Source organism: Sparus aurata, chromosome 18 (genome assembly GCF_900880675.1).
Source record: "Sparus aurata chromosome 18, fSpaAur1.1, whole genome shotgun sequence".
In the NCBI taxonomy this organism is placed as follows: domain Eukaryota; kingdom Metazoa; phylum Chordata; class Actinopteri; order Spariformes; family Sparidae; genus Sparus; species Sparus aurata.
Window position 1 is genome coordinate 19,196,904 of NC_044204.1, and position 21,613 is coordinate 19,218,516.

General features: G+C 42.7%; 1 protein-coding gene across 4 annotated transcripts in view; it reads right to left on the reverse strand.

Moving 5' to 3' along the window:
- afap1l1a (actin filament associated protein 1-like 1a) overlaps positions 1-21,073 on the reverse strand; it is a 28,680-nt gene extending 7,607 nt beyond the window's left edge. The window contains exons 1-11 of one of the 4 annotated variants that reach the window (XM_030397325.1): positions 20,976-21,073; positions 20,289-20,515; positions 3,271-3,396; positions 2,807-2,890; positions 2,600-2,679; positions 2,090-2,228; positions 1,838-1,933; positions 1,523-1,737; positions 1,256-1,435; positions 1,009-1,092; positions 394-469 (exon numbers count right to left, since the gene is read on the reverse strand). In XM_030397325.1, coding sequence (XP_030253185.1) covers positions 394-469; positions 1,009-1,092; positions 1,256-1,435; positions 1,523-1,737; positions 1,838-1,933; positions 2,090-2,228; positions 2,600-2,679; positions 2,807-2,890; positions 3,271-3,396; positions 20,289-20,310 — 1,102 coding nt within the window. In that variant the 5' untranslated portion in view covers positions 20,311-20,515; positions 20,976-21,073. Of the gene's footprint in view, positions 1-393; positions 470-1,008; positions 1,093-1,255; positions 1,436-1,522; positions 1,738-1,837; positions 1,934-2,089; positions 2,229-2,599; positions 2,680-2,806; positions 2,891-3,270; positions 3,397-7,344; positions 7,522-20,288; positions 20,516-20,756; positions 20,897-20,975 lie in introns of those variants that run through there. The other 3 variants (XM_030397324.1, XM_030397323.1, XM_030397322.1) reach the window with 3 other exon arrangements.
- Between the last annotated feature and the right edge of the window lie 540 nt (positions 21,074-21,613).

Genomic DNA, 21,613 nt, shown 5'->3' on the forward strand with positions numbered 1-21,613 from the left:
CATGTCAACATGTAAATCATAATTATGAAAGTGAGGAACGTCAGATGTTTTGGAAAGCTCCTATATATCCGACTTGGAACTTAATAACAGAGAAGTGCCTGAGAACCAAATAAATATGGATGTCTCACGTCAGAAGTTTTTCTTTCAAGATAATTTAACCCATATTGCGTTATATTACACACACTGATCTTACAGCTGTTTTGATTTGTCAAAACGCATGAATGCTCACAACTTGTAAACATCTACCATCCAACCCACAGAACATGAAGTCAGCAGTCCGGAAATTAAATTACGTGATGACAACTAAGCGTGCTGGAGACGCTGATGAAGACTGTGAGATAGATACTGTCAAAAGAGGCTAGGACCTGGAGTTCATCGTTTTTTTTGTCTCACCGTTCTCTCTGCCGTTCTCTGCAGTTGACACTCCCACACTGTCTGAATCCGAAGTGTTCCTCTCTGCAGACAACCTCTGAGGAAGCAAAACAAAAACACATGTTTGGACTTTCAATAGCAGCGTTTGAGCCCTGCTAGACTAATCAAGAGCTAAATAACTGTACTTAAGACGGGCTTACATGTGTATCTGCCTCTGGATTCTGTCACCCCCTCACATGCTGTCTCAGGTTGAACACATAATCACACACACAGGCTTCTCCTCTCACCAACGTTATGGCTCCTGTCTCTTCATCCTGTGATTTTATTTTGCAGTTGATGTCCTGACAGGTCGGTGAGCTTTATTGAGGAGGAAGCGCCTGTTCCAACACTGACTCACTACCACCCCTATCATTGCTGCCTTAACACCCAATTACTCTTCACATCTCCGCTTTGTTCTCTGAGCCAAATACAGGTATCACCGGGTCCTGTGCCTAGCAGAGCAATTGTTTAGGAAAATTGATGGTGACAACACAATTGCCACTTGCCACCAACTTTTCCTCACCTCAGCTGTGAATATAAATTATGTCCTCAGGATAATAACTGTGGGGGACATGCTGGGACGCCTTCTGCACTTACCTTGTCAAGTTCAGTTTTTCTTGGAATGATGGGAGATGCAGATTCCTCAGGCCCCGCGCTCTGACCGCTCACCTCTCTTACGACCTGTGGGGATATTTTACACGTGTCACCTGCGACTGTTAACTTCCCTTTTAAAGGTTTGTTTTTCCACCCTGTCAAACCCACTTCCAGTGATTGTCGAAGAGGTGATGGCTATGCTGCGGGCCTGTAATCCTGCATGCGCACATCATTTCGAAGTATAGCTTACCCTGAGCCATCTGTGGGCCTGCTCTTTGCTTTGCACGGCCAGCACCAACGCATCTCCGTTGGGCAAGGTGAACCGGAGCTCATGGTGCTTCCTCTTGCTGTCTTTGGGTGCATATACCACAGTGCACTGGGGCAGCAGCAGGTCCACATAGGGGCATGTGTCCTTAGAACTCTTGTAGCACTGCAGATAGGAGCACAAGTAGGATAATTTAAGTTGAAGAAGAGGCTGAGAATGTAACCTTAATGGATGATTACAAGCTTTCGTCACCTGCAGTCTGTTCTCCCGGATCACCGTGAGCTGTTTCGCCCACTGTCCGAAGCGTTTCTTACGCAGCAGGAAGGCGCAGATGCGACAGTCCCTGGCAGGAGGCATGGAGCTCTCATCCGAGGGCCACTGATGAGTGAGTCGGACGCCAGGGCTCCTCTCTTCCTCATCCTCCTCGTAGGACTCGTAGGAACTGCTCAGAGCATCTGAGTCATTGTCTGACAGAGCAACGAGAGCGACAATAAGAGACGTGGTTCACTTGCTGTAAAAAAGGCAGACTTTATGCTGTAGCTTTGCAAATGTTGCAGGGTAACTCACATGAGTTTTTGCGGTGTGTGTTTATGCAGGTGGTGGGGTAATTGTTTTCAGCATCCTCATATCCATCCTCTATAGAGTTGGGAGGGCTCGGCCTGACTGAAAATGGAAAAAAAAAACCTACTAATTTGTCCTTATGTTCCAACTTGCACCTTGTATGTTTGGAAAAGTGCGATACGACCGAAGAGCGCTGAGGTTTTTTACAGCAAAATGACACTCGAGTCACTGAGTTCAGCGTAGATGAAAGATGCTGACCTCGTGTGATGATGTACTCTGGCAGCTTGCCAGGACTGAGGGGCACTGCCTCCTCATAGTACTCCTCGGGAGGTGGCGTTGTTGGCAGAGGGGGAGGGGAGTCAGCTGAGTGCGGGGCTGGAGAGTCTGCACAGTTCTGCTAATGGAGACACACAAACACGGCTCTCAAATTTCCTCCACAACCATTAAAGGCTTTTTTATTCACAGCCTAAGAACTACACCATCAGAGAGAAACAGAATCTCAGCCTCAAATGGATATCCATAAATTAGACACATGGGCGCTGGGCGGGTCCCTACATCTTAACTCTTCCAGCAGCTTGCAGAGTGATGAGTATGTGTGCATGGGGAACCCCCACAACATGGAATCCAATCTCTGTTTTTCTTTGCTTCATCTCCACAAGTCATTTCGACGTGTAATAGCCCTTTGCAAATAACATGGAGAGCATAACACACCTACAACTACATACATCCCTCATCCCCTCAGGGATTTACTGTATATGGGCCACTTGCCTGTTTTAAAGTGTCAGCTTGAGTGTTCTTTTCTTCTTTCAGATCATCCGTGACATCCTTCAGGTCTCCGATGTCGCAGTCTGCAAAAACAACATCATACATTTAATCTCACACTTTGTATACACAGATAACAGGATATTTGAAGTCTATGCTGTGTATGTATGAAAGGTGTTTATCTTACAGCACGGCGGTGAAACTCAAACTCACCAAATGTCTCGAAGAGGGATTCGACAAAGCTGGTGCCGTTTCTGTACACTGATGAGTTCATGTAGATGTAGTCTGTTCCTGAAACTGGAGGCGAGGAAAGAAAGAGCAAACATACACACTAACTGAGTGTTTGAAGAAACATCAGCTCAGGTTTCTGAAATTTTACCCTTTAAACTGCAATTTGGAGATGTGGTTCCATGACCTCTATCCCACAACATATACCTGAAGTTAGGGATAGACCAATATGTTTTTATCTGGTACAGATACAGATTATCAATAATCAAGGAGACTGATAACTGATAGTAGCATATTTGTCAAAAGTAAAGCTCAGCTCAGTGAGCTGTGCTGAATATGCTTTGCCACACGATACATGGAAGCCGTAATGTCAAAACTGTTCCTTCACATTCAGCGATAATTTTAGTTAAGTTTTAAGCGTCAAAGTCACTCCATCCGTCTCTCCTGACCTGGTGGCTGTATCTGCTGCAGGAGCTTCCACACAGAGGTCTTCTTCTCCTGCGTAGAGGAGCTGAGGTTCTCCTGGTCTAGCATCTTCAGCAGTACGCCCAGCTCGTTCACCAACACCTCCATCGCTGCACAGAGAGAGGGCAAAGGTCAGGGGGGGACACGGGTTCAGTGTATCAGTAGAGGCCAAAGGTCAGACTGACAAGTCTAAACAAACCCCCGAGGTGGATGTCAGAGAGCTTATTACTGTGTATTTCTTTCATTCTCTGTCACTTTGCTTCACAGTTTGTCAATAACAGTCCGCCACCTTATCACACAGACTCACTCCTCTCCCTCGCTCTCTGTGACCAGTCAGACTAAACAACAACAAAAAGGCTGAGGCGACAGGAAACACGTTTGCTAATTGCTCATTAACCCTGAAGAAAAGCGGAACCCAAGTTGCCAAAAATAACTCTCAACACAGAAAACCAATGGAACATCCCGCACAAGGAGTGAAAAGACTATCTGAGTTTTCTTTCTGCTGCAGCTCTGAAATGTTGCTGGCTCACACACCGATGGGCACAAATCCCAATTGCACTCAGCTGTCACTCCCGATGCTGACAAGGTAAATTAACTGTGCTGTAAAGATGTTGGCAGAAATATGAGATTCTGACAGGAATAACTGAAGGACCACTTTACAGAGCCTGGAGGGGGCCAAATGTACCAGCAGGCAGGGGCCTGATCTTTATCTTGCAGTCGGGAGATTTAAAGTCACAGACTCACAAAAGCAAGTGCTGGCAGACAGGCAGACCTCCTGCAAAACACACACAGTCTTCACAGTCTGTAACACTCAGCTTATAGGAATCTATGTTGATCTGAGAGGTGGGACCGGCCCACTCCCTGTTTTCAGACAGAATATAAATAAACCGTCTCACTCCTGCAACCGCTGGACATCCTGAGAACAGCAACCTTCTGCCCTGTTCAGATTCCTCCTTTATCTTCTTTTAGTGTGTTTTGTATCCTCTCTGTCCCTGCATTGCTGTATCCTAATACGTATTTCTCGACCTCCATAATCCTAAAATCCTCAGCAAAAAAACCCGACAACTGGCTGAGTCACTGCTGGCACACTTGTCTGCCTTTCCCCCACTTCTCACTCCCTCCATCTCTCCCTCACTCCCCCATTTTCACAGTCCGGCCACATTAGACCTGCTGAACCGTGCACCTCGCTGGGGTCAGCCACGGGACAGCTGCTGAGCCAGAAAAGTCTTTGTTCGGGGGGGGCGGTCATAGGGTAACAAGACCTGCTACTTTAAACAAACACAGAATATACACACAAGAACGCATGCATGATGTGCGTTTGCTGGGCCGTGTCAAACGTGAACTTCAGTGTCGAGAAAAGGCAAAACAAGCCAGCCTGTTAGTGCCCGTGTGAGGAGCAAATTACGAGTTAAGGCAGAATGTTGGACCATTACAACCTCGTATGTAATCACTACTGACAAGCAGAAAGTCTTGATGAGGTGGAAGATGTATCTGGTGTTCTACAATTCAGACCGCTTCCACTCCTTAAAGACAGGCATACTTTCCTGAGGTGGGTCTTCCTCTGGGCTTTCCAATGCCCTGCCAAGGCTGCAGCGAAGAGCAACAAGAGCTACACCAGGTGTGTGTGTGTGTTCGCCTGTGCCTGTTTAACCACTTTGTCGTCTTTAATAGTGCGGTTTCCTCCCATTGTAAAAAAAAAAAAAAAAAAGCACGCTTGCTGGAAAGTGGCATGAGGAATTAATTCATGCGGGGAGCTGGAATGCGTCCTCATTAAGATTTGATTCACTCTGGGGAAATAAAATGAGGAAGGGGGGGAGGAAGCTCATGGGAGTGGGATGTCTTGGCCTGGTGATTCCCGTATCTCTGCCAGAGGTTCCAGCTGTTTAGATTCTGGCTCTAGCGCACCACTGGGCTTCCCCTAGCAGAACCTTATCCTCAGCATGACTCACAGAGAAACTAAAATTTATACCAGTCAGCATTAAATCAAATGTAACACAAGAAATCAAGGCGTTGCTTTCGAGGAGTAAGCCTGAAGTAGGTCAAAACACTCATAATTTCACTATTCCACTTGGACCAGTGATCCAAAGCGCTGATTATCCAATCTGACGATTACAGTGTTATTTCATTTATGCCAGAATGAGCGAACAGGAATTACTGTCTAGTATCTGGCATGTGAGGCGCACGAGACCACCCTTTAAATCCCCAGTCATACCTCTGTATAATCAACACCACACTACACACACATCTGAAAACAGCACATGATCCCTTAAATCTCCACTGTAACTGTTAATCTGTGTCGGAGTGAGCCGTGTGTCTTTGATGTCTCAGATAAATCAGATTGTGAGCCTGTAGCACCTGAGGAAAAGTACACACAAGCTTGTATGAGTTAATACTGCTACATAACACAGCCTGGTCTGATTAAAGCCAGACGGGGCGAAATTGGAATATTTGCAGCTTTAAGAAGACGACGTTTTAAGAAAATTCATACTTAACACAAATAGGGGGCAGTATAACACCGGAGTCGCTGCTTACTGCTGCTAACTGTAGCTGCCGTTAGCGGCTAGCTGGGAGCTTGGGGATAGGCTTGAGTGAATTTTAGATCATGACATTGTCCCACCCAAATGTTGTGATAGACAATATTATGTAGCGTAATGTAGTCTCATTCAAATCCCTTGGCTAGCCATTTTCTCCTGCTTTGAAGCCGAAATATTGCCAAAATGGCGAACTGGAATTCTTCTTAGAAACTTGGTCCACCATGTCTGTATATTAAAGCGCTGCATGCATGCTGCTACATCACCAATTAACTTGCAGTAACCTACCCGACACCGGTCTCATTACCACCTCAACAAACAACTTGTGCGTTGCCTCCGCTGCAATGACATCACAGTGCATATTCTTTTCAAAATAAAGCCTGAAGGTAACAGCTGTTCGATATTCAATATTATGAGAAGTATCGCATAGGAGAGTAAATACTGCGATACCTGATAATGCGGCGAGGCTAGCTGGTTAGCGTGCGAGCATCAGTAGATATCTCCGCAGCACAATATGCAGACATCATAACATCTAAACTGCTATTTCTTTACATTCTGTTCATTTTAGCACATTTATTTTCAACAAAGTTTCTTGTGATATACTGATTATTTTTATTCTTTCAGAGATACTATGAGGAATTATCCACATTTTTAGACACGTCAGAAGGTGTGAGCAGTGCATCATGTCTATAGGAATGTGTAAAGCCATTCACAGCTTCGGACACACTCAAACATTTACTTCCTCACACTAGTCTGACAATTGCTGTTAAACACTAAATACATTCCTCACTTTGTTAACAGTGCAAGACTCTGCAGTTTGTGTGGGTGTGTAGGGAAGCAGAGAGAGCAGTTTGTTTAACAGTGCAGACTCAGACCTATGAAAGAGGCTTGCATTAGCAGACTTTCTGTACAAACTCTTTCAGGGAGTGAGAGAGAGGCGGGGTGGGGGTGTTTGAATAATGTCAGCATGTTGAGCACCTGTGCCAACATGCCCAACAAACCCTGATATGAAGAATAATGTGACCTCGATCATGTGCACAGGTCGGTGTTTTTTTTGTTTTGTTTTTTTTACTCCTTCCTGTTCATGCTAAATGTTTCATTGTGCCGAGCTAACTGAAATTGCCCCACATCACAAAAAATAATGAGACAAATAACTTTCACAGTATGTCGAAAGTGACAAAATTCAGTCATTCAGCAGCAGCTCCGTTTCACAATATTGTTGCAGGGAGACATTCCACAAGAAATTGCATCCCACAAAGAGTCTCTAGTGGCTCAGTTGTTGAGTCTGGGTGGCAAACTGTTGCTTTCTCAACAATCCAACATTATTGCCATTCTTGGTTTTTAGCAAAACGTGAAGCTTAATTCATGAAGTAAACATCACCTGATGTCTCACATTCAGGCAAACTGCTTTACAGCTTTACATTATCCCCTATATTTACATATCTTTAGAAATCCTTACACCTTCTTTGGCTTTAGATACCTGCTGTGTTAATATACTGACTATAAAGACTTCCCCTCAACACTTACCCTCGACAGCAGTGGATGAGAGTCCCACCATTTTCCAAGGTTAACAAGGAGACAAACCGGTTCATTCATACACAAGCAGATGCTGCAGGAGATATTCCAGAGTCAAAGCCTCCCCGTGTGCTCCGTCCTGTGAAGTCTTTGTAGTGGAGGTGAGCTGAAGCCTGCCTACCGCTGCATTCACACTTCCTTTACCTCTCCCCTTCCTCCCTCTGATCTGTTATCTCCCTCCCACCAACCTCCCCTCCTCTCTTTTCTTCTGGGGGGGATGGTGGTGGTGGTGGTGGTGGTGGTGTGTGTAGCCTTGTCAGATCCCCCTGTAATCCCGGGGATTGTATAGCACCTGGGAAAGGCTTGCTGTGTAAACACACACACATGTCTACTAATAGCTAACTCACATTCTTTATGCTCTCACATTCCTTCCCTCAATACATTATTAACCTTTAACTAGACGCACATAAAAGCGGCCATCCAGAAGATGCCAGTGAACCCACTGACATACCAGATACAGTAAAGACATTGTGTTACTACTTCACATGAGAGCGTCTTCAACACCCATGAAGATACCGGTAAAATGTTCCCAGCGAACCTGAAATTGCAAGTGGCAATCTCTTAAGATTGAATTTTATCTGAAAAAGTAAAGTGAAAGAATTTATCAAAACAAATGAAGTAAAAGATGCCTGAGAGACTGAGTCAACGCTGTGGAGGGGAAGCAAAAGCAAGTTGAGACTCTTCGGGGTTACACGTGGATGACTTGTTGCCTCGAGGCAGACTCAACACGATGCGACACGCTGCCTTCAGTCACACAGGCACTAACGCTGCACAAACAAACCCACAAGCACACGCAGACGAACACACGACCACATGGACCGCAATGCAGAAACTCATGCGCACAGACAAAACACACTTTTCTTAAGTGTAGGCTTTCAGTGGATGTCAGTTGCAGAATGAAAACAGTGTCAGCTGTTTGTAGGGCTGCACCAGACTGCAAACAAGTGACTATATAAGATTTATACGGAGAAAATGAAATATAAGATCACCTGTCGATTTGAATCCTGGAATGACCCATTCGACCTCTTTAGGATCTAAATAAACTTGAGTTAAAAGAGACACATTTTGGTGGGAGCTGCCACAATTAATCGATTTTTATTATTTATTTTTTATCCTATTTGACAGTAAATCTTTGGATTGTAGACAGAGCAAGATATCCGAGGATGCCCTTGCAAGCTTTGGGACACACTGACTGACATTTTTCTCAATTTTCTGACCATACAAGTAATTAATTAATCAAGAAGACAATCAATAACAATAATTGTTTGATACCCTACTTGAGGAAAACATGCTTATTCACTTACTGTCTGTCTGCACATGCTGGTGCATGTCACCTAGCTCCAGGCCTTGTTTGAAAAACTTTTGATTCTTGTGCCAATACCATACATATGTTTTGATATTAATACCAGAATTACACTTTTTGCCCACCCTTTCTTTCATTAACCTCTGCCAAGAAGGTTATGTTTTCACCTGTCTCTTTTTGTCGGTTGGTTGGTTGGTTTGTCAGCAAGATTACAGTCCTCCTACCATCTGATTTGATACAGGCAAGAGAGCTTCCCTGAGGCATTTCTAGGGTTTCCCAACGTTTCCCCAAACCCTCTGTAGCTGTGACAAATGCTACAGACACACCCTGCTAGCCTTGGTTAATATGGGCTGACAAACCATTCCTCGCTGTGACTAAACGTGACCTCTGACCTCCTCGGTGACGCTGTGAGGTCACACAAGACGGTGGATGCCAGAGGAGGGACGGATGAGAGCATCATGTTGTAAAAACACACAATTTTTTTTTCCGAGTACAACTGGGTACAAAAGCTCTCATGTTTTGTGTCAATCTGATGTACACAGATAACTTCTAAAGCAAGATTGACTGTTAAAACAGAAAATGGTGCATTTCAACAGATCACCACATACACCTAAAACAATTGAAAGTACATAATTTAAAACCACACAGAGGTAAGTCCTGCTAGACAGAGCGGCTGTGAGAAACTCAAATGATTGTACCATCTGTGACTCTGCAAGAGATCAGTATCTAATGAAAACTGCTGGGTTTCTCTTGGAAGTCTCCCCTTCCTTATTGTCTTTGGGCATGTTAGATATACAGCCATTTCCCAACCTGATCCGACATGAAAGAACGCTGCAGGTTGAAGACTTTGAGGTGTCCAGAAACATAGGGTGCTGCAGCTGAACAATATGAGCCAGCGACTCTTGAAAGGAAAAAAGAAAATCTTTTGCTGGAGAAAAAGCATAATCTTATCTCATGTTAAGTGAGTCACAGGAGAAGTTAAGAGACAGCAGGGTTTGAATGTTATCTTCATGCCGTGTGAGGGTTATCTAAATACCACCATCCAGCTCAGTCATCAAAGACGGGGCATGCATGGTTGAAGAAAAAAGGCTGAGTCATGATTCAGATGAAAAACTGACATCTGTAGTTCAGAAAACCAACGACGGATCACACCAATTTGCTCTACAGTATATAGATCACTGAGGGGTATGTGGTTTACACAAAGATGAGGTAAACCAGACGGGCTCGAGGTTTTTAATTGCATTACGCGCTGTGCCAACACAGTCTTCTCTCACCAGCCTGTGCCCTATCATGATGAAATCCCCTCCCACTCTACTCCTCAGATTCCAGGCATTTCCCAAGTCTGACATCCTCCTCTCTCCAGCAAGGAACATGTCCGGGCACTCTCAAACTGCAACCTCTGGAGTCCGCGGTTGGTAAACAGAGACAGTATTGGTTCATTGGGAAGATGATTCAAATCAGTATGATGACTATACTATGACCTAACTGTCTTTTTGTTACCGTCTTTCCTGTGTATTCATTATCCAGGGCAGGAGCTGAGGTGGGTGAACACAGTCCGACTTAAAAATGTTGCTCGATTATAGCAAAAATCAGGCTCATCATGATAATTTACATCTATAATGAGATCGCAAATATCTAACACAACTACACATTGACTTGGAAACATCATGCAAGCACCAGCAAAGTGAAAATCTGATTCAATTAATTGCCCGGTGCTATTAAATGCGCATTTTCAATACATTTTTAGGAATGGAGCAGATGTATTGAAGCTCTATACAATCAATATCTTTATACCAACAGTGGATCAAATGTATGCGTAAAGGCTCCCTAGTAGTGACCACAGAGAATCGCCATTCAACTTGCAGTTCCCCTCAACGCCACAGAGCATTTTAGGGTCTTTCAGCTCATTGTTTTGTTTTTTGCGGTCAACCACATTATTGTCTTGAGTCATTCTTATTGCTCTAATTAATATTGTTTCCAGCAGGCAAGCCATTTTCAGTGTACACATATGCAACCTCTTTAATACCAACCAGAACAATAGACAAGGTTAGCAACTAGCTTGTGAACATAATGGAGCATTCAGTGGCTAATGAGCCAGGTATGCCCATCAGGAGTTGGTAGCAAGCAAAACAGAGATAAGAGGGCTGTAAATATTGAACTTAAATTGATAAGGATGACAGAAACACACACTGAAATCAATGCCAATGTTGCTTCATACCTGCTGAATGTGTGTGCCAGTGATGTTTATTCCCTTTCCAAATTAAGCCTGATTACTTACTCCTGGTTCTAACTTTCCAAGCTAGCTCAGGCTAACAAGCGAGATGTGTTCATGCAGAAAAATAATCAACTTTGACCTCACTGTATATCACTTGTGTTGATTTGAGTTACAGGCATAGTGTTGACTGCTGGTTTATCTGAGCTGAAACATCCAGAATACTTACTATTCATTTGATGTAAGCTAGCGAGCAATAACGGGCCCCTAGGGTGTTTGTTTCTATTTGTCTATGTTCAAATTAGACTCTGACCAGGTCGGCACTCACTAGAGACTCAGAATCTTTCTATTATCTGTAAAGCCAAAAGCCCCTTGGCCGTCCCTTAGCACTGATGCATTTGTACAAATAACAGCACATCAAGCCATGATCCTTTTGCGATAGTTGCAAGAAGAGTATCTCAGAATGCCATCATCACCACAAACACGGCCAAGAGGAATTAGTAGGAATTAGTTAAGGGGAAGACTTGCAAACTGCTCACTGTGTAGCTGCCCTTAACCATAATAGTAATTTAAATGAGCAAACAAGCAAGTTTAAATTAACCTTAACCATTTTTGCAACAGGCTGTAAACATGTTCATTTCTGCTAAGAAGTTGGGGATTTGGACACGGGTTATGTGGGGACTGACTTGCTTTTGCAGCCACTATTTGAGGAACAACACTTCTTGGCACTTTGGCTTTGGCTTTATTTTTTAGCCTCGGAGGTTGCCGCTTGGTACAAACCCGGACATCCTGAAACAAACCCAGATGGCAGGTTAAAATCAGGGCTAGTCACACTAGGTCAAATACACAGAGATTAAGCTGAAAATCCTCAAAGCAAACATTCAAAGATCATGTTGGTTCTGATAAGATGACTACTGACGACCCTTTAGAGAACAATTTTGATCATATTCCACACGCTGCCAACAATGCACTTTTCCTGTCCTACATTAGTTAATGGGCTGACCAACTGTATGGGGATGGCCCATATGCCCCCTACAGAGATGGACTTCCTCCTTCTACTGATGACATCACTTATCACCTCCGGCCTTCTGTTTCCTCTTCCTGTCAGCTGACCCATTCCTGCTTTTACTCTACTGTCTCTGGTGACCCCATTGTCAATGCACTGCCTAGATCCTATGTGAGATATAATTGAATGTGCCAACTTCTGTAAATGTATTTCAAAGGAATGACAATATAGGGGAGCTTTTAAATAAGCCCATTATTAAGAACCTGTTGAAGGTATTCCCCTTGGGAGGGAAAATTCCTTTCTCATGGCTTTGACATGTTAATCTATCATGTGGGTAGACATCTTGAACAAACACATAATAAATAACATACAACATACATTTCAGACACTGCAAAACATGTTGAAGTGGAGCAGCAGGTGAGGGGAGCATATGGAAAAACTTATTTGGTTTGGAGGGGCCGTAAAGGTATACAAATTAAGGGTAAAAGCGGGAAAACATGTCTTCCCCACTGTTTTTATTGTAGACGGGAAGATGCTTCAGGTTATCATAAAATACAGCAAGGATCCCACACTGCATGATACTCACTTGTACGCACAAATACACAAAAGGAGGAAATAGTCTGGGGAAACAGATGCTCTGAAAGTCTAGAATTGTATTCTGTCCCAGTCGTTTACATCATAAATAATTGGTTGATACATTGACTCCCAGACTAGCGCTTAAGCTGATTGCTTACTTGAAAGCACCATTTCATAATCTTAAATTAGGCAGAAACTAAAGTATATGAAGCACACATTCCACGGCACAATTGCTCTCCAGCCTTACATCTTAGTTAAAATCTCCCTAAAGTAGTGCATAGCTTAGGTTAAGTTCCCCTTATCTTTGCACAAACTTCTAGACATCATTTAAATGAGGGTGTGTATTTATCCTGCAGTTGATGTCTACAACACATTTCTAGTTTGAACCTGCATCCTCTCTCCTTCTAATTAGGCCACTCTAATGAGTCTGCCACAGAGAGAGAAACATACTCAAAGTCATTAGGCCTCTTAAGCGGCTGGGACGTCTCCATGGTGATAGAGTCAGAGAATTAAGGGTTTGTGCACCCTGGCTCACCTGTTTAAGCATTAACTGGCTTTTGAAGGGCAGCAAAGGAGCACTGGAGCTTTTGATGTTCAGACACATACACACACACATCATACACCCATGGCTACCCATGGCTTCACTGAGTAATCTCAGTGAAGCAGTAGTGAAAGCAGGGAGCTGCTATCTTAGCAGTATGAGAGAGTCAGGGCCACTGTTACAGGTCAGGTTAGCAAAGCAATGCTGCTCCTTTTTCCCCATCTTAAATCCACCATGTTTGTTCACCGTGCTTTTACAACCTCAGATCAGATTCCATGTTATCAGCCCACTTTGCATGATAAGCATCATGTTACAATGGGAAATCTGGAGGGGGGCAAATCCACTGGTTTCAAAGAGAGGTTCGATTGTATGAAAATGCCCCTACTTCTTGCTTAGTCTTTTTCCTCAGTTTTTCCTAATGACTGTTTTGGTCTTAATTGTGAGTTTTGAGTCGTTTTCAATACAGAATGATGTTCATTTTGTAAATTATGGCCCCAATTAGAGTTAAATAAATGATGAAGCAGGGTGGTTACGTTATGACCATGTTGTGATTGACCAATCCCGACCAAGGCATGTCCATAAGTTCATCCAAATACGCTCACTTCTGGCTCCAGAAAAATAACAAAGATGGAATTGAACATGATACCTAAATGGAGGCTTCAGAACAGTAGGCCAAAAACCAGTGGGTTTGTAGATTAGTGTGACATGGCACCCTGTCTCTTTTTCCCTGTCTCTTATCCCTGTCCTGTCAAATAAAGCTACCAACAGGCCAAAAAATAAAACAGTTAATGTCAAATTATTCTCGTCTAATCCTTTACTTCCTCCTGATCATGTCAAATCTATTGCGTCTGCCAACACACATTTACAGCTGATCATCAAATATTCTTCTTCAGCTCTTTGGTAGACTGGCAAACTCTCAAGGGGATTTCCTCAGTGTTTCCCAAGTGCATTATGGGACAGTCTAACCTTCCCTGTGACCCTGAGCAGACAGAAGAAGGTTTAGAAAATGGACAGATGGGTAAATGTTGTGTGATCGCAGAGAAGTTGCCCTGGCCAGGTGGCAGCTGATATTTCTCAATATGGAGTCAGGTTAAAGGTCATAGGTCACAGGACTGACCATGATGTAGGGGATGTCTATCTGCCAACCCTTTTCCCCCCTCTTTCTCATTTTTCATCTTCTGCTCCCTGATTTATTCAGGTCTGAATTGGCACAGAGGGCTTGACTCAGCCTGCTGCCAGACAAAGGCCCTACAGTGCACTCAGTATTATTCAGATCCCGTATCTGCCCTGAGTCCTATGAGATCACCACAATGCTATGTCTCCCTCACAGAAAAGTATTCACATACTGAGAAAGATGCTATTCTGCAAGTGGAAGCGCTGCCTTACTGATGCTGCACAGACGAGGGTAATATACACTGCACACACACGCACACAGAATCCCAGTCACACATACACAAAAGGGGGAAGAGGAGCTGCTTTGTCTCCATTTGGGATTTTTCGTGTTAATGGGATTTTGACGGGAGTTTTCAGTTGTTCACCAGAAAACTAGGACACACTCTCTGTGTCTTCTAGTCCTTACTTGAAGATGTTCTGAGTGCCTTTTGCTTTCTCCATGTATTTTGTAGTTCATTTTAGCTCTCAAATTTTGAACATGCAACCCAGCTTTAGTTTATTGTGTAAAGATATAATTAGTCTTCTTTAAACATGACGTTACGCAAGCTGTTTAACTGAGGACCAACCAATCCTTGCTAAATCACTATTAAATGGTCATTGTTAAAGGAGAATTCCAGTATTTATATAAACCTGGGCCCTCGTTTTGGTGTTAAATGAGTCATCCTTACACTTCTCATATAACAAGACTTGTGCTTCTATTAATAAAACTGATTTTATTATTGAGCAAAAAGGTCTGTCTCAGTGGGAATCGTTTTCTGTAATGTTGATCAGACATAATAACAACCAGAGCCTGTCAGTAGCAAAAACAAGCACTATTAATGGAAGTAACTTTGACGGTCAGAGTTGCCTCAACAGATTATGTTGAAGCCACTGCAGCTGTTTAATACCGCCAACTGAGGCAATCTAATGGACCGATTACAAGACTTTTGGTAAGTGTGAATAATGTCAAATCCTTTTGGCAGAACAGAATTCCCCTTTAGTTCTTAGCTTCAGGATACATTTAATAGGAACAACATCAAAATGGTGACGAGCATGAATGTTTGTTGTTTTAATAGTTAAATCCCAGTTTGATGCAATTTCAAAATATCCCGACTCAATCATCACTTACATCAACAGTTTTCACAGCCACTAAGATTAATGTACCTGATAATACAATAATGTGTCAGCTTGATGATTAAAAGGGTTGCTGGTCTGCAGTTTCACAATACTAAAAAGACTATTCAACTGTTGCCAAATGTTAAACCTGGAAAACATTTCAGGGCTTTGTTATGTCGAGGGATGCTTTTAATCAAAGGAATATTAAAGTGTTTCACAGCAGCAGGTAAACTGCGAAACGCACATTTAAAAAACAGCTTTTTCCCTTTCAAATAACCTCTTGTTTACACATTCCCATATAGATGGGATAAGATGCTGGCAAACATTAGATAGACTTCCACAAAATTCTGTTTAAACTCACATGCATACCAGAACCTCATCGTGTCAGTACAATCTGTAAACCTAACATCTTAGATTCCCTAAGGCCAAGATGACAATTTATGCTTATATTTGCATAAGTTATATCTCACTGATAAATTATGGCTGCTGTCAAGTTACATACTATAGTATAACTGGTAACAGGTTGGGCAAGTCTTAACTCTAAGTCTAAGACTTGTTCGTATTCTGCTTCTCAAGTAAACCCCTGTGAGCATATTGCTTTTACCTGTATGCATGCACACCCCAGGCAAAGTCACTTTTCACCCTCTGCAACAGAAGAAAACACCATATTTCCCATATAAGTGTCATATAGGCCTATATTCTGTAGCCCCCTGCTCTAATGTTGTGCTGCATATCTCCATGGAAACCCAAATCAAACAGCTGTGCACAGAATGACTGGTGCGCCTATATTGTACACAATGCACTTATGCACACCCACACGTGCGCATACACACAAATACTGTGCACATAATACAGCCATATGAATCGTTGTGATCTCCTCATCTCTCAAGGGTTAAAGAGGGGAATTCCAATTCTTCTAGGGCTGCTCCACAATCATCCATGATTTACAGCCCATGCATGATGGGGCAAATGTATATATCATACTATATGTCATGAAATGTACTTGATGTATGAGCGTCTCCATGTCTGCACACTAGTTTTATGTCTTAAAAACTCAAAGTCAAAACAAAACAAAGGAACTTATGATCTCTTCATGTATAAGTAAAAACTATCTGGACGGGAGATTCCCTCTCCTTACATGTCATATTATTATAGCTGGTGCTGCGAACGGTTGGAATAACACTGCATTTACCAAGCAGTGCAGAGAGAGCAGACAATGTTATTAAAGAGTCCAATCAAAACATGTTTTTGGATGTTTATATGGAGGTGAACATTGAATTGCCCAAAACAATCTGTTACTGTAAAAGTAGTGTTGACATCAAATTGAACAAAAGGATGAGTGTGTTATTGTTGTAAAGGCTCCTGTTTCCTTGGCTCAGTCAGACTCTATTGAAAAGCTGCTTCCAATTGACCACTGGCATTCAAAATCTGGACCAACACAGTGTTGCATTTTAGTTACGTTAGCTAAAACTAGGACAATAAGAACCAGGTTGCAAAATACTGGGATAGTCTTTCAAGAGCAATATAAACTTTAGAATGAAGTTGTATTCACAAACTCTGCTTTTGCTACGTGAAAATGCAGACAACAGCATACATAATGACAAATATGGCATACACATGAACACAGTGAAGTCACTGACCAACAGATGACGACAGCAGACTGCATTTTAATGGTGCTCTTTCGCCCCACTAACCCAGACCAACTGAACCCTGTTTTAATTCAGATTTTAACAATTCAAATCCTTGTTTACTCTCCACAAGCCTGAAGGTTTGTATTCCTCAAACATCGTCTGTTTCTTTTGTATGCGAATAACACATTTAAGGGGGACAAAATCAGGCACACGCATTCACAAGAAAAGGCAAAGTCATGCCAACAAACAGAGGTTCTCTTTTCAATTTTCCACCAAATTTCTCGGTGGAACACGGTTATGCAGAGCACTCTAACCATCTTATTAGAGGCAAGACATGGATGAAAGGGATTTCATTCACATGCAGCAGAACTGTGCTCACATGAGCAGTATATTATTCATCATTGTACTACAATCCTTAGCAGATCAATATCAAGTTCTTCCAAATGCTCAAAAAGATCCTGACAATAGCCACGATTCATCATATCTGCTGGGCTAAATCACTGACAATCCCTTCCCTGCAATGCATCTCTGTGGAGACAGCCTCACCCCTTCTCACACCCACCTGATGCTTCTGCTTCTCACAGTGCTCGTTGGAATCAAAACCTTATTAAACTACTGCTCCAGCTGGCGTGGATAGTGCATATTAAGAAGCTCCCAGCGTTCAAGCTCATACCTGTCTTTTATCAACCTTATCAAGCCTAATATATGAACTCAAGGAACTCCACACAGCAAACTCAGACTGCAAAAAAGAAACATAAAATAACCTTCAAGGCACAAAGTTGATCAATAGAATTAATTACTAAACAGTTTTTAAGCTGCACTTCTCAGTACTCCTAAATTCAAAACGGCATAATGGCCCATGATTCGTGACACAAAAAGCGTCACTGCTAATGAAAAATTCACAGAGCGTTATCATTCGACTTCTCAATCAATGTTTTGATTGAATGGCCCGCAACTTCACTGTTATGGTTCGCTGTCACTGCTCTGATCTCCAGCAGCAGCAGACAGTTGTTTTCAGCAACCAGCTACCTGCCCAGCAACAAATGGCTAACAGGCAACCTTAGTGACAGGCGAACAGAGTGCAGCATTTATCAACTAAAGGCAAGATTTTTCCCAGGAGTTGGTGGGGAGCAAAACAGGGGTAAAAAGACAGAAGCAGGATGTGTTGCCACCTTTATGTCAGGTGTTGGAAGAGGGTTTATCTGTCAGTAAGTTTGCCATATCAGCATTGAAGGTGATAATGTGCCCAGTGTCTGCTCTTTTTCATATGTTAACCGCTTGTTTCTACTGTCTCAGTTAATGCAGCTCCAAGTACTACCAATATTGTTTTGGTTTCAATAAAAAAATCTAGTTAGACGTTTTTATATATGCGTAATTATTCAAATGATATACCAAGTTAAACATTTGTAGATTCCAAATTTCATCCATCATCATCACAAACTGAATCCCCTTGGGTTCAAAAAGTGCAATGTGTAAAAATTATAGTTGAAAACATTAAAAAAACAAACAAACAATAATCATCACTATCCAGATATAATAGTTATGACATTATGAATTGTGTTGCAAAGAAATCTAACCAGCTAACCAGCTAGCCTTGGCCCTTCTTCTCTAAAGCTCGACTGGGCAAGCAGTGAGCTCCCAGTTCAAATTGCTAGCTGTGTGGCTAACTTAACTAATGGCAACTAGGTTGCAGCAAGTAGTTACACCAGTTAATCTGTTGATCTGCTGCTCCCTGTTTGTTTTGAGTATAAATGTGACAGATGGTCAATTCTTACATATTGCGCCTTTAAAGTGTTGTTTAGCAAAATGATTGGTTTTGTGCCACTTTGGAATTTGGCTTGGGAAGGGCATCTGTTCTCATTTTCTGACCTTTTATAAGACAAATCAAGGAAAAGTCATTTAGCAGCAGCCTATCAGGTGACTCATTAATCAAATAAACAGTAGGCTGCTCCCCAGGGATCACCAGCCGTCACCGTGTGTTTTCTCCTGTGGTGTTTACACAAACACAGAGCTCTGATAGAAAGTCAGTCAAGCAAATTCCTGTGTGTTTGTGTGTGTTCTTGTGTGTACTGAGGGACATGGCAGTGACGGGCAAGGATTTCCAACCTGGAAAAGACCCTAAAGACCTCCTCCTTTAGATATCGTGTGTACACACCAAACAGACTGACACCCACATAATCCACACACTGACAAGGTGAGGAAGGACGGAAAAGAAGTAAAAGGCAGAGGTGATGGATGTTACTAAAAAAGGTATTTTTCGTAACAGGCTGTTAAAATGTGCTGTAAATACGTTTGTCCCACTTCCCTTCACCTAGTTACTAAGCTGAGTAAAAATGTCCACTTAGTTGGTCGCTGTAATCAGTATCAGATGTTCACCTGCCTGGCTGCGGGTAATGTGTTTATGGAACACACTTAAGTCTCAACAGCTCTCAAAGCAGTAACATGACATGACAACATCAGCTCAAATCAAACAAATCTACCATAAACCGAAATCATAACATGGTTGAAATGCTGAGTCGGGTCACACCTTATCCTGGTAATGCTGTTACTTCTAACCTCACGCCAAAGCCCACACAGGGGTCAAGTGCATTTGTTTTCTATTACAATGTGGAAAAATGTTGTACTGCGCAGGGGGCCAACTGTACCCCTCCCAGAACAAACACACAGGGCGGAAACACATTTTGTATTTCTAACTATTTCGACACAGACTCACTGTAGTAGAAGAATCCTCCGCTGGTGGTATCCAATATCAAACAGTGACCACCTAATCTCTGAAATATCTCATCTCAACATCCAGATATTTGACTTGACTCAGGATGAACGGGATTCACTTTCTGTGACAACAATCAGACTTTAGATGAGCACTTGGTTTTCTGCCTGTAAAAGCAGCTGGAGGGGGGAAACCACAGCACCATTATTTGTATGTTCAGTGGACTACCATTGTGTCATCTTAAATCTAAGACAGGAGGGAGAATCAGAAAGGAGGGGTTAGTTGGCGCTGTCAGACACACAGAGAAGAATAGAAATATTAGAGCAAATTAAGTGCAAATTTAGGTAAAAGCTTGGCCACTCTGGAAGTGATTCCACATGTTCCCATTAGAAACAGTGAGGTGCCTCAGTGGGGGTGCTGCACTCAGAGGTGTGTGTGTGTGTGTGGGGGGGGGGGAAACACACAGTGGGTGTTCAGGAGGGTCCCATTGTTTTGACAGCCGTGATAAACAACCAATTAACATCAGAAACAAACATGCATCTCTAAAATCCACCTTAGCAAACTGCGCGAAGAGGCGAAGAAATCTCTGCACTCAGCACACGTCAGTCTGTTCTGCAGCGGTGTTTTGGACTGAAAAGTAAAAACTTACATTTGGTGCCTTTGGTGTCCATCCCGCTGGTGATGCTGTGAGAGCTGCTGGAGTTTAACACAGGCCCATGAGTGAGTTGGAGAGCGTGAGAAGGCGTGTGGAGCCGCTGCTGACAGATACAACCGCTACAGTACAGATCAGCTCTGCTGGTCGGGAACCAGAGGCAGGACTCCTCTGCTGGGTCCTAGCGTCAGCTGCTGCCAGGAGCTGCCGGAGGAAGCCACTGGCTAGACGTGTGTAATCAAAAGTAAAGTTAAATGAATAGTTTGTCATGTCAGGAATAAACGTAACGTTATTAGTTTTTTTTTGTTTTTTTTTGTTCAGTTAGATGGGATGCCATATTCCTCTTTCAAGTCAGAGACATGCAGTTTTGCTGAGTGAGCTAGCTAGCGGGAGCCAATTAGCTTAGCTTAGAAAACAATTAGCCTTGCTCCGTCTGAAGGTAACAAAGTCCTGCTAGCAGCTTACCTGAAGCTCAGGTATTAGTACTTTAAATGTGGTTCGTTATTTAATATAAAAATCAATGTGTAAACCCAACAACTTGCTGTTTAAGGGCTTACGCTCATTATTCTAATAGTTTAAGAACCCCGACAGGCCAGGAGCTTATTGTCCCCTGGTTGCTTCAGGCATAGAAATGGCGGTGTTTTATTGAGCTACTGTTTTACACATCCATACTGAGATACTAACCTGGTATGATGTGCCAAATAAATTCATGAGCTTGAGCGGTGCTTGTTAAGTGGATTTTATTACTATTTGTCTTGGAGCTTCGTCTTTGAAAGGCTGTGTAAAAATTGGCTGCCACTCTAATGTGTCCCGCAAACAGACAGGGGGCAGCATATTGCCAGAAACTTTGGGTGTCCACACCTATTGTACAAAACAAGGAAATGTACAGTCCATTCTATAGATCTTCAAACAAAACCACAAACTTAGCCAATATATAAACACTGTCAGTAATGTTCTACAATTAGCTACCTTTTTGAGCTATCGCTAAATGGCTAACGTTACCGGTCAAGAAGCAATATTTTACCTGCTGAGAGCTGTCTCCAAACAAATTGGGGCCAGCGTTTTCACCGGAAAGTTTGTGTCGACCCGCTAAATGCAGTCCCTTCCATAGATCTTTCTTTCAGCAAACCACTAACTTAGCAAAGATATCAACATTGTCTGTAATGTTACCTACAATTGCCTACCTGTTTAAAGTGTCACTAAATAGTTATGTTAGCAGTTGTTACTATTTAAGGAGAAACGTTTTCACTCCCTAAGAGCTTCGTCTGAAAATAACGGCCATATTAACTCCTGTTTTGCTTCTATTTTTATCACTTCATCTC